General features: G+C 36.9%; 1 protein-coding gene across 2 annotated transcripts in view; it reads left to right on the top strand.

The window, feature by feature from the left end:
• Positions 1-12,149, top strand: part of ACE2 (angiotensin converting enzyme 2) — a 43,776-nt gene that overhangs the window by 8,181 nt on the left and 23,446 nt on the right. For both annotated transcript variants that reach the window (XM_017888581.1, XM_017888580.1), the window contains exons 6-8: positions 16-83; positions 2,268-2,365; positions 10,812-10,981. In XM_017888581.1, coding sequence (XP_017744070.1) covers positions 16-83; positions 2,268-2,365; positions 10,812-10,981 — 336 coding nt within the window. The remainder of the gene's footprint in view (positions 1-15; positions 84-2,267; positions 2,366-10,811; positions 10,982-12,149) is intronic.

The raw sequence follows: 12,149 nt of genomic DNA, 5'->3' as shown, positions 1-12,149 counted from the left end.
TCATGCCTATGTGAGGGCAAAGTTGATGAATGCCTACCCTTCCTATATTAGTCCAACTGGATGCCTCCCTGCTCATTTGCTTGGTAAGAAGCCCATGAATTCTTTATGTACTTGGCTCTTTGTTATTTCTAACAATAAAATTGCCTTTTGAGTGAGCCTTAACATAAAACTTTTGAAAATTCTGTAAGTGGTAACATTGTAGAAACCACATTTTGAAAGCATTTTCTTCAACCAAAAGTCTATTTTAAACAATTCTCCATTGTATTACTTTTTTATACATAAAGAGTTATTATTTTGGCTGCAATTCAAATGATAAAGGGGTTATTTAAGATAACTAGAGAAAGAATTACAGGCTCAAATGAGAGTGGAAATGGGGAAAATAATTTTTAGTATTTAAGTTGGTTGGCTAAGCTCTTAAGGTGGAATTTGAGATTTTAGTATCATATCGTCAGAGGAAAAAAGCTTGGTTGGCTGGGGGTGGTCAGGGTAACAGAAAGGTATAGCTTGGGCGAAAGCTTCCTAACTTCATGCTAGACCTCACCAATTACTTTTGCTGAAAAGTGCTTGGCTTGGAATCGCATGAGTGAAGAATAAAAGTGACCATCTTCTCCTCTCCCACCACAGCAACTGAGGCCAAATAAAATATAAATATTTGAAAATTTCATGCCATGCATACATAGCATTTCTACTGTAGTCAAACTAAATTGCAGGAAGCTCATCTTCACAGCCAAACCTTGTATCTGTCAGCAGGAGAGAATGCGGAGAAAGGACCTATGGAGACTTTTAACTCTAAAGTAATATGGAAATCCTTTCTACAAAGTCAATGGCAAGCATTATTTAGTAATTCAGTTTCTGCTTAAACCTGTCTGGTGTGATGGGATAATTTCTTCATTCCAATGCAGACTAATTTACTGCTAACTGGAACCAATGTAACACAATTCTACCTTATGTGGAACTTAAGCAACACCCCTCTGATGCTTTCCATTCATTAGTCTTATTTCCATGCTATGAGGTTACCCAGAATGTCAATTCCTATTCTACAAGATGACCTTCCAGTTATTCATAAAGAACCATCATATAAGATACAGCATAGTACCTGGTGCAATACATTTTAGTGACTATTATTGTTATTGTCATGTTTACACTGTTTTCTTTTGTCAAGTTAAATATCTTATACATTATCGACCATTCCTTAAAACCTCACTTTTCTATAATTGTTCTCATTTTGATGAACTGTACTTTGTCAATGTGCCTCCTCAATTATCATGCTCAGAGATGAACAGTTACTCCAGATGAGGTTTGACCAACATAAAGAAAGACATGGTACCATGACTACCTTTGTTCTAGACACTACTTCTGTTGATTTAGCTCAAGGTCACATTTATGCTTTAGAAGCCAGGCCATACTGTTTGTTGGCTCATTTTTGGTCTTTTAGATGTGCACTGTGCTTTAGCCTGATGCCACATATATGTTTTATGATGGTTAAGTTTTCTTTAAAATTTAAGCATAGGACTTCACATGTATCACTACTAAATTTTATCTTTTAAAATATAAGTTTATAGAGTTTTTTTTTTTTTTTTTCAGATGGAGTCTCGCTCTGTCACCCAGGCTGGAGTGCAGTGGCTGATCTCAGCTCACCGCAACCTCTGCCTCCTGGGTTCAAGCGATTCTCCTGCCTCAGCCTCCCAAGTAGCTGGGATTACAGGCTCAAGCCTCCACACCCAGCTAATTTTTGTATTTTTAGTAGAGACAGGGCTTTGCCATATCTCTACTATGTTGACCAGGCTGGTCTTAAACTCCTGATCTCAAGTGATCTGCCTGCCTCAGCTCTGCAAAGTGCTGGGATTACAGGAGTATTCTTCATGAAGTTTGTTGCCCCATTTCTTTGGCACCAGGATTCTGGTCCTGCTCTTAGATTGACTTTTTCTAGATACATCTTCTTTTTCATGATCTCTGGCCTTGGAATACAACTTAACATTTGTTTGAGATGTTTACAAAGTCACCAAGTTAAGTACACGAATATAGGAATAAAAGTGGAATTTAGTTACCAGTTAGTAGAAGTTCCTGAATGATGATCTGATACGGCCTCTTTTGAAGCCGACACTGGGAATTACTAACAGCTTAATTTGTAATATTTTGTACCATGGATGGTGGATTATGGAAATCTCTTTCTAATTTATAGTATCAGTGATGGTCCATATATTTAATAAATTATGTCTGCATTTCTGCTGCTTTGTCATATACTAACAGTTTTTTTTTTTTAATAGGTGATATGTGGGGTAGATTTTGGACAAATCTGTACTCTTTGACAGTTCCCTTTGGACAGAAACCAAACATAGATGTTACTGATGCAATGGTGAACCAGGTAGGAAAAAGAGCCCTTAAAAACTAAATCTAAATTCTCAACTTCATTTATTTTATGTCATCCTTCTATTTTATTTTATGTGAAACCATGTAAATAAAAAATTTAAGCTAATTGAAATTTATTTCTTACATAGCTATATTTTCATGGAAAAATAGTTTACAATGGCCTCAGATACCTTGAATTGCAGGTGTAGTATTGATCTCATTGAAAGGTATTTAAAATGGAGATTACCTGAGTTTTCCGTTAAGCAGTAAGATGTAGAATTGTCAACTGGTTGGTATCACTCTTTCCAAAGTTTGTCATTGCTAAGTAACCAGCCAGTAATCTCTATGGATAGTAAAAACAAGAATATTATGAGGGGATTTTGCATATTAAAATTATTAGTGTTAAAAATATTACAAGAATCTTTAAAATAATTTTAAGTAACACCTTTATTACTACTTTGGTTTAATTATTTAAATGTGCTGGGTTCCTCAAAACACAAGTAAGTACATAGCCCACAGACCCAATAAAGCAACTACACAGTCGAGACTACAGAGCAACCAGCTAACAACAGCATGACAGGAACGCTTCACCTAACAGATGGAGAGTGGCAAATTGGAGAGAAAAACAAGACCTAACCTTCTACTGTCTTTGAGACCCATCTCATGTGTAATGACACCCATGGGCTCAAAGTAAAGGGATGCATAAAGATCTATCATGCAAATAGAAAACAAAAAAGAGGAGGGGTTGCTATTCTTGTATCAGATAAAACAGACTTTAAACCAGCAACAGTAAAAAAGGACAAAGAGGGTCATTACATAATGATAAAGGGTTCAATTTAACAAGAAGACTTAACTATCCTAAATATATATGCACCCAACATTGGAGTACCCAGATTCATAAACATAGCACTTTTAAACCTAGGGAAAGACTTAGACATCCAGAAAATAATAGTGGGGGACTTCATCACCCCACTGACAGTGTTATACAGATCATTGAGGCAGAAAACTAACAAAGAAATTCTGGAAATTCCGGACTTAAACTTAACACTTGACCAATTGAACCTAAGAGACATCTATAGAATATTCCACCCAACAACTATGGAATATACATTATTCTCATCTGTATACGAAACATACTCTAAGACTGGCAACATGCTCAGTCATAAAGCAAGTCTCAATACATTCAAAAAATTAAAATTATACCAAGCATATTCTCAGACTGCAGTAGAATAAAAATAGAAATCAATACCAAGAGGAACTCTCAAAACCATGAAATAACCTGGAAACAACTTATTTCTGAATGACTTTTGAGTAAACAATGAAATTAAGGCAGATATCAAAAAATTCTTTGAAACAAATGAAAACAGAGACACAGCATACCAACAACATATCTGGGATGTGGCAAAAGCAATGTTAAGAGGAATGTTTATAGTGCTAAATGCCTACATCAAGAACCTAGAAAGATATCAAATTAATAATCTAACACCACACTTTAAGGAACTAGGAAAACAAGAACAAACTAATTCCAAAGCTAGAAAAAAAAGAGATAACTAAAATCAGGGCAGAATTAATGAAATTGAGACCTAAAAAATCATACAAAGGATCAACAAAATGAAAAGTCAGTTTTTTAAAAGGATAAACAAGATGGAAAGACCTCTAGCTAGATTAACAGAGAAACAGAGAAGATCCAAATAAGCACAATCAGAAATGACAAAGGTGACATTGCAACTGATCCCACAGAAATACAAAGGATCCTCAGAGACTATTACAAACACCTCTATGCACACGAACTAGAAAATCTAGGGAAAACAGATGAATTCCTGGAAACACACAACCTCCCAAGACTGAATCAGGAAGAAATTGAAACCCTGAACAGACCAATAATTAGTTCTGATATTGAATCAATAATTTAAAAACCTACCAAACCAAAAAACAAAAAAAGGCCCAGACCAGATAGATTCACAGCTGAATTCTACCAGATGTAAAAAGAAGAGCTGGTACTAATTCTACTGAAACTATTCAAAAAATTGAGGAGGAAGTTTTCCTCCCTAACTCTTCTATGTGACAAGTATCATCCTGATACCAAAATCTGGCAAAGACATAATGGAAAAACAAACTACAGGCCAATATATTTGATGAATATAGACACAAAAATCCTCAATAAAATACTAGCAAACTGAATCCAGCAGTACATCAAAAGTTAATTCACCATAATCAAATAGGCTTTATTCCTGGGATGCAATGTTGGTTCAATATACGCAAATCAATAAATGTGATTCACCATATAAATATAATTAAAAGCAAAAACCATATGATTATCTCAATAGATGCAGAAGAAGCATTTGATAAAATCTAACATCCTTTCATAATAAAAATCCTCAACAAACTAGGCACTGAAGGAACATACTTCAGAATAATAAGAGCCATCTATGATAAACCCACAGCCAACATCATACTGAATCAGCAGAAGCTAGAACCATTCCCTTTGAGAACTGGAAAAAGTCAAGGATGCCCACTTCACCACCCATATTCAACATAGTACTGGAAGTTCTAGCCAGAGCAATCATTTAAGAGAAAGAAACAAAAATCATCCAAATAAGGAAAGAGGAAGTCAAATTAGCTCTCTTTGCTGATGATATGATTCTTTACCTAGAAAACTTTAAAGACTCCTAGATGTGATAAATGACTTCAGTAAGCGGGGGCATACAACAATGAATGCACAGAAATCAGTAGCATTTCTATATACCAAAAACTGAGAGCCAAATCAAGAACACAATCTCATTTACAATAGCCACAAAATTAAAACATGTATGAATACATCTAATCAAAGAGATGAAAATCTCTACAAAGAGAAGTACAAAAAACTGCTGAAAGAAATCATAGGTGACAAAACAAATGGAAAACATCCCATGCTCATCGATTTGGAAGAATCAATATCATTAAAATGGCTATACTGCTCAATGCAATCTACAGATTCAATGTTATTCTTATCAAGTTATCATTATTTTCACAGAATTGGAAAAGCTATTCAAAATCCATATGGAACCAAAAAAGAGCCTGAATTGCCAAAGCAATCCTAAGCAAAAAGAACAAAGCCAGAGGCATCACATTACCTGACTTCAAACTATACTACAAGGCTACAGTAACCCAAACAGCATGGTACTAGTACAAAAACAGACACATAGACCAATGGAACAGAATAGAGAACCCAGAAATAAAGCCACACACTTACAGCCATCTGATCTTTGACAAAGTCAACAAAAATAAGCAATGGGGAAAGGACTCCCTATTCAATAAATGGTGCTGGGAAAACTGGCTAACCATATATGGTTATGCAGCTTCACTTTTTATTCTGCAGTGGACTTTTCCCAGGAGTATGTTACGTATGCTCAAATGTTCATTGCATTGCTTCTTACAGATTTAAAACTATTAACAAGCAAAGGTTCAGCAATGCATAAACAGTAAATTATGGTGCAGTTGTCTGAAGAAATTTTATAAGGCAAATAGAAGTATGATGCAGAAGAATGAAACTAGAGCCCTACCAATCATCACATACAAAAATTAACTCAAGATGGAATAAAGACCTAAATACAAGACTTCAAACTATAAAATCCCAGAAGAAAATCTAGGAAAAACTCTTCTGGACATTGGCATGGGCAAAGAATTTGTAAGTCTTCAAAACCAATTGCAACAGAAACAAAAATTGACAAGTGAGACCTAATTAAACTAAAAAACTGCTGTACAGCAATTTGAAACAGATGGAAACAGAGACACAGCATACCAACAACATATCTGGGATGTGGCAAAAGCAATGTTAAGAGGAATGTTTATAGTGCTAAATGCCTACATCAAGAACCTAGAAAGATACCAAATTAATAATAGAACACCAGACTTAAAGGAACTAGAAAAACAAGAACAAACTAATTCCAAAGCTAGAAAAAAAAGAGATAACTAAAATCAGGGCAGAATTAATGAAACTGAGACTGAAAAACTCATACAAAGGTTCAACAAAATAAAATTCAGTTTTTTAAAAGGATAAACAAGATGGAAAGACCTCTAGCTAGATTAACAGAGAAAGAGAGAAGATCCAAATAAGCACAATCAGAATTGCAGTAAACAGACAACCTACAGAATGCAGTGAACAGACAACCTACAGAATGGGATAAAATATTTTCAAAACATCAGAGAAATGCAAATCAAAACCCATAATGAGATACCATCTCACACCAGTGAGAGTGGCCACTATTAAAAAATAAAAAAATAACATGTTGGTGAGGCTGCTGAGAAAAGGGAACACTTACTCACTGTTGGTGAGAATGTAAATTAGATCATCCACTATGGAAAGCAGTTTGGAGATTTCTCAAAGGACTACAAATAGAACTACCATTCGACCCAGCAATCCCGTTACTGTGTATATACCCAAAGGAAAATAAATTGTTCTACCAAAAAGACACCTGCACTCGGGTGTTTATTGTAGCACTATTCACAATAACAAAGACATGGAATCAACCTAAAGAAATAAATAAAGAAAATGTGGTACATATATACCATGGAATACTATACAGTCATAAAAATAATGAAATTATGTCTTTTGCAGCAACATGGATGCAGCTGAAGACTGTCATCCTAAGTAAATTAATGCAGAAACAGAAAACCAAGTATCACATGTTCTCACTTATAAGCTGACCTTGGGTATATACAGACATAAAGATGGGAACAATAGACACTGGGGACTCCAAAAGGAGGGAGGGAGAGAAGAGCAGCAAGGGCTGAAAACCTTCCTATTGAGTACTATGTTCATATCTGGTTGATAGGACCAATAGAAGCCCAAACGTCAGTATCATGCAATATACCCTTGTAACAAACCTGCACGTGAATTCCCTGAATTTAAAATTTAAATAATTTAAATTAAAAAATTCTCAAGCCAGGCGCGGTGGCTCACACCTGTAATCCCAGCACTTTGGGAGGCTGAGGCGGGTGGATCACGAGGTCAGGAGCTGGACACCAGCCTGGCCAACATGGTGAAACCCCGTCTCTACTAAAATAAAAAATCAAATAAAATAAAATTAGCTGGGCATAGTGGTGTGCACCTGTAGTCTCCAGCTATTTAGGAGGCTGAGGCAGGAGAATCACTTGAATCGGGAGGCGGGGGTTGCAGTGAGACCGAGATCACAACCACTGCACTCCAGCCTGGCGACAGAGTGAGACTTCCATCGAAAAAAAAAAAAAAAAAAAAAAAAAAATTCTCTGTGTTCCCTTCTGTTGATGCAAATGATATTATAGTTATAAATTATGTATTTTTGTTCATTCGACTAAAATTCTACATTTCTGAGTAGAATACCTAATGATACTTCTATTTGCCTTATGAAATTTCTTCAGATAATTGCACCATAATTTGCTATTTGTGCATTGCTGAACCTTTGCTTGTTAATAGTTTTAAATCTGTAAGAAGCAATGCAATGAACATCTTCACATACATAACATACTCCTGGGAAAAGTCCACTGCAGAATAAAAAGTGAAGCTGCAAGGGCCTCTAAACTCTTGTAGCTGTTCTAGCTCCACTTTGAAGTTGAACAGCAGGATAGGGCCATCTGGATGTAGATTTTTAGTCTTTCTAAAGGGTTTTCACACTCATCTCTTCTATTGTCATCTCTAAGACTCAGGATAGGTATTGTGACAGCTCCATGCTATAGGTGAGGAAACTGAGGCTCAGGTAAATGATTTGCCCAAAGTCACAAAGACAGTCAGTCATTGGCAACTAAGGATTGAACTCAGAACTCCTAATAATTTCAGCCTGGTTTTCTATTCATTCATTCATTGTTCATTCAACAGATGTTAACTGTATTTCCTAATCGACACTGTTTTGGTATAGGTTCATTCTACTTAAGAATGTCATACTCATCAATACCAATTGCCTGACAATAAGTCCTTAATTTTTAAACCATCTATAGGCTCATATCCTCTTTCTTATTCCCAGGGCTGGCAAAGGAGAAAAACCAGACTTGACTGGTCTTTGGGATCAGAGGAAGTTTTCTGTTACTAAAAGTGATTCATAGACTAGCTGCCAATTACACAAACTTAGCTCACCTAATGTAGGCCTTACCTCCTAAGCAGGCTTGGCCAGCTCCTGAGACTTGTTCCCAGAAGAGTTTTCTGGGTGGCAGATGCCTACTGCTGCCTCTTTTTAGTCCCAGAACATTGTGAAAATTTGAACTTCATACAGATCATGAAGCCAAGGCCCAACTACCCATTGGCTGCTAGGCCACATCTGGGCCTTTTTGATTCCAAAAGCCTATGCCTTCAGATCCACCTTATAGTTTATGTCTTCCACCAAGTCTAATACAGGGCCTTTCCCCTTGAAGGAGATCAATCAACGATTGTTGGCTTGAGTAGGAAAGTTGTGTTTTTACTTGGAATATAAAAAATAAAACCAAGAAAACATTATCAATAATCATACTCAGTCTACTGTTAACATTTTCATGTACTACCTCATTAAGTCGCTCATATATTCTACTTTTTTACTTACTATTAAATTGTATTTTATAATATCAATTAAAATTCTCAGATTGAAAAATTTTATGGATACATACTAGGTATGTGGGATACATGAGATGTTTTGATACAGGCATGCAACATATAATAATCATATCATGGGGAATGGGGCATCCACCCCTTAAGCATTTTCCTTTGAGTTACAAATGATCCAATTATACTCTTTTAGTTATTTTTAAATGTACAATTAAATTATTATTAACTATAGTCACCCTGTTGTGCTATCAAATAGTAGACTTTATTTTGACAGGATCTCACTCTGTCACCCAGGCTGGAGTGCAGTAGCACGGTCTCAGCTCACTGCAACCTCTACCTCCTGGGTTCAAGCAATTCTCCCACCTCAGCCTCCCAAGTAGGTGGGATTAGAGGTGTGCCCCTCCACGCCTGGCTAATTTTTGTATCTTTAGTAGAGACAGGGTTTTGCCATGTTGGCTGGGTTGGTCTCGAACTCCTGGTGTCAAGCAATCTGCCCGTCTTGGCCTCCCAAAGTGCTGAGCCACCACACACAGCCTCATTCTTTCTATTTTTTTGTACCAATTAACCATCCTAACCTGTCCCTGCCACCTTCCCACTACTCTTTCCAGCCTCTGGTAACCATCCTTCCACTCTGTATGTCCATGAGTTCAATTCTTTTGGTTTTTTAGATCCCACAAATAAGTAAGAACATGTAATGTTTGTCTTTCTGTGCCTGGCTTATTTCACTTAATATAATGACCTTCAGTTCCATCTATGTTGTTGCAAATGACAGGATTTCATTTTTTTTATGGCTGAATAGTACTCCATTGTGTTTATGTACCACATTTTCTCTATCCATTCATCTGTTGATGGACACTTAGGTTGTTTCCAAATCTTGGCTATTGTGAATAGTGCTGCAACAAACATGCAAATAGTGCAACAAACATCTCTCTTCAAAATACTGATTTCCTTTCTTTTGGGTATATACTCAGCAGTGGGATTGTTGGATCATATGGTAGCTCTATTTTTACTTTTTTGAGGAACCTCCAAACTGTTTTCCATAGTGGTTGTACTAACTTACATTCCTACCAACAGTGTAGGAGGGTTCCCTTTTCTCCACACCCTCACCAGCATTTGTTATTGCCTGTCTTTTGGATATAAACCAAAACATTTTCATAAACATAATTTGGGTGGCTGCACATTATTCTGTTTTCAAAGGTATCATTATTTAACCATTCTGATGGTCATTTCAACTTTTTTCTCTATTAAAATAATTCTCAGTGTAATTGTTGAATCTAATTTCTGATAACTTTTTAGGTAAGTTCCTTAGAGACAGCATTACTGAGACAAAGAAAAAAATTTCAAATGCTATCCATGTGTGTTATCAAATTGCCTTTTGGAAAGGTTATGCCAGTGTATATATCCAACAGAAATAATGCTGCTATTTTAAAATTACATTAGCACTTTTCCATTTTAAAAATTTATTGTAAATTGACAATTTATTATTGTCAATTTATATATTTATGGGGTACAAGGTGATTTCATGATTTATGAATACAATGAAAAATAGTTAAATAAAGCTAATTAACATATCAGTTACTTAACATACTTTTTTGTGCAGTGAGAACATTTGAAATTTACTCTCTTAGCAATTTCAAAATGTACAATGTTCTATTATTAACTATATTTACTATGCTGTGCAATAGATCTCAAAAAAATAAAACCAACTTATTCATCCTGTTTGAGACTTTGTACGCTTTGACCATCATCTCCCCATTGCCCCCACCCCATAGCCTCTGTAACCACCATTCTACTCTCTGCTTCTACCAGTTCCATTGTTTTAGATTCCGCGCATAAGTGAGAACATGTGGTGTTTGTTTTTCTGTGCCTGGCTTATTTAATTTAAGAATGTGGTTGTTTTGATGCTGGAATTAATACTGTTCTCTTTTCCCAGGCCTGGAATGCACAGAGAATATTCAAGGAGGCCGAGAAGTTCTTTGTATCTATTGGTCTTCCTAATATGACTCGAGGATTCTGGGAAAATTCCATGCTAACTGATCCAGGAAATGTTCAGAAAGTAGTCTGCCACCCCACAGCTTGGGACCTGGGGAAGGGCGACTTCAGGTAGTGGGGCTGATACTTACACAACTGATACTAAATGGGAGACAACAGAGGCAGGCTGAAGTTTAACTTGAATTCTTTCTCTGCTTTTCTGAGCACAGAAAAGATAAGTTAACTCTCCTTGAACTAAGGCTGGGAGTCCAGGACAGCACATTTGGGTTTTCCCAGGAAAAGAGGATTGCCAACAGTCTCTGACTTGAACCTTTAGACCATCTGCTTTCTTTGAAATATTATGCATCCATTGACATTGTATGGTAATGGGGATGGTTGCATCCATATCAGGAAAGATTTGGTGCTAAGATTTTTGTAAGATGGACATGTGAATCACACATTGATCTTCCCCTCCATGTTTCACTCTTGTGAGTGAGACAGAATAGGTGAATAAATAAGCTTGGATGGAAGGGAGAAAGTGGTACATGTCGTAAGAGAGACACAGGGCATGCCCTATGGAGAATCAGAAGAAAACTGACCACACTTGCAATAGGAGATAGGATCACACCGTGCTTTACAAGTGGGATTTGAATTAGGTTTGGAAAGTCAAGAAGGATTCAGATACACAGAGTCAGGAGGAGGACCCAAGCTGTGAGAACAGCAGGATCAAATACAGAGAGGCAGGACCCAACCTGTGTATTTAAGTCAGCAAGTTAGGCTAGAATGAGAAGTAAGTTAAGGAGAGTTTGTGTAACGTGGCAGAATGAGCACAGGCTTCGGAATCCTAGGTGTGTCACTTAATGACTATGCAACCTTGGACAAGGTATTTAACTTTCTTTGGTTTCAGTTTCCTTATTTTATAAAGTAGGATAGTAACTCCCAGGTTGCAGGTTTGTGAGAGCCTTAGGTTGGATTCCCTAGCTTGAAAAGGAGATCGTTTCACAAATGCTTCATTGAGGAGAGCTCTGAGGCAGAGGGGAATGAGGGAAGCAGGCTGGGACAAAGGAGGGTGGTAAGTAAGGATATGGTCTTTACTGGAAACTTGGCCTCAGCCTTATCCCATGAAGCTCTGTGGAGCATAACTTGAGCCACAGACTAGGCCACACCTCAAGACAAGGGGACTAGCCTTTTGTATTAGGCAGTCTTTGACTGTGGACTGCCCCAGAGTGTGGGGAGCATAACCCCATTTGGTCAAAGGCAGTGAAGGGAGCAGCTGTTGGCCCTTATCAGCTGTGACTCA

Source organism: Rhinopithecus bieti, unplaced genomic scaffold (genome assembly GCF_001698545.2).
Source record: "Rhinopithecus bieti isolate Rb0 unplaced genomic scaffold, ASM169854v2 scaffold_18471, whole genome shotgun sequence".
NCBI lineage: Eukaryota > Metazoa > Chordata > Mammalia > Primates > Cercopithecidae > Rhinopithecus > Rhinopithecus bieti.
This window is presented reverse-complemented; position numbering and strand designations above follow the sequence as displayed.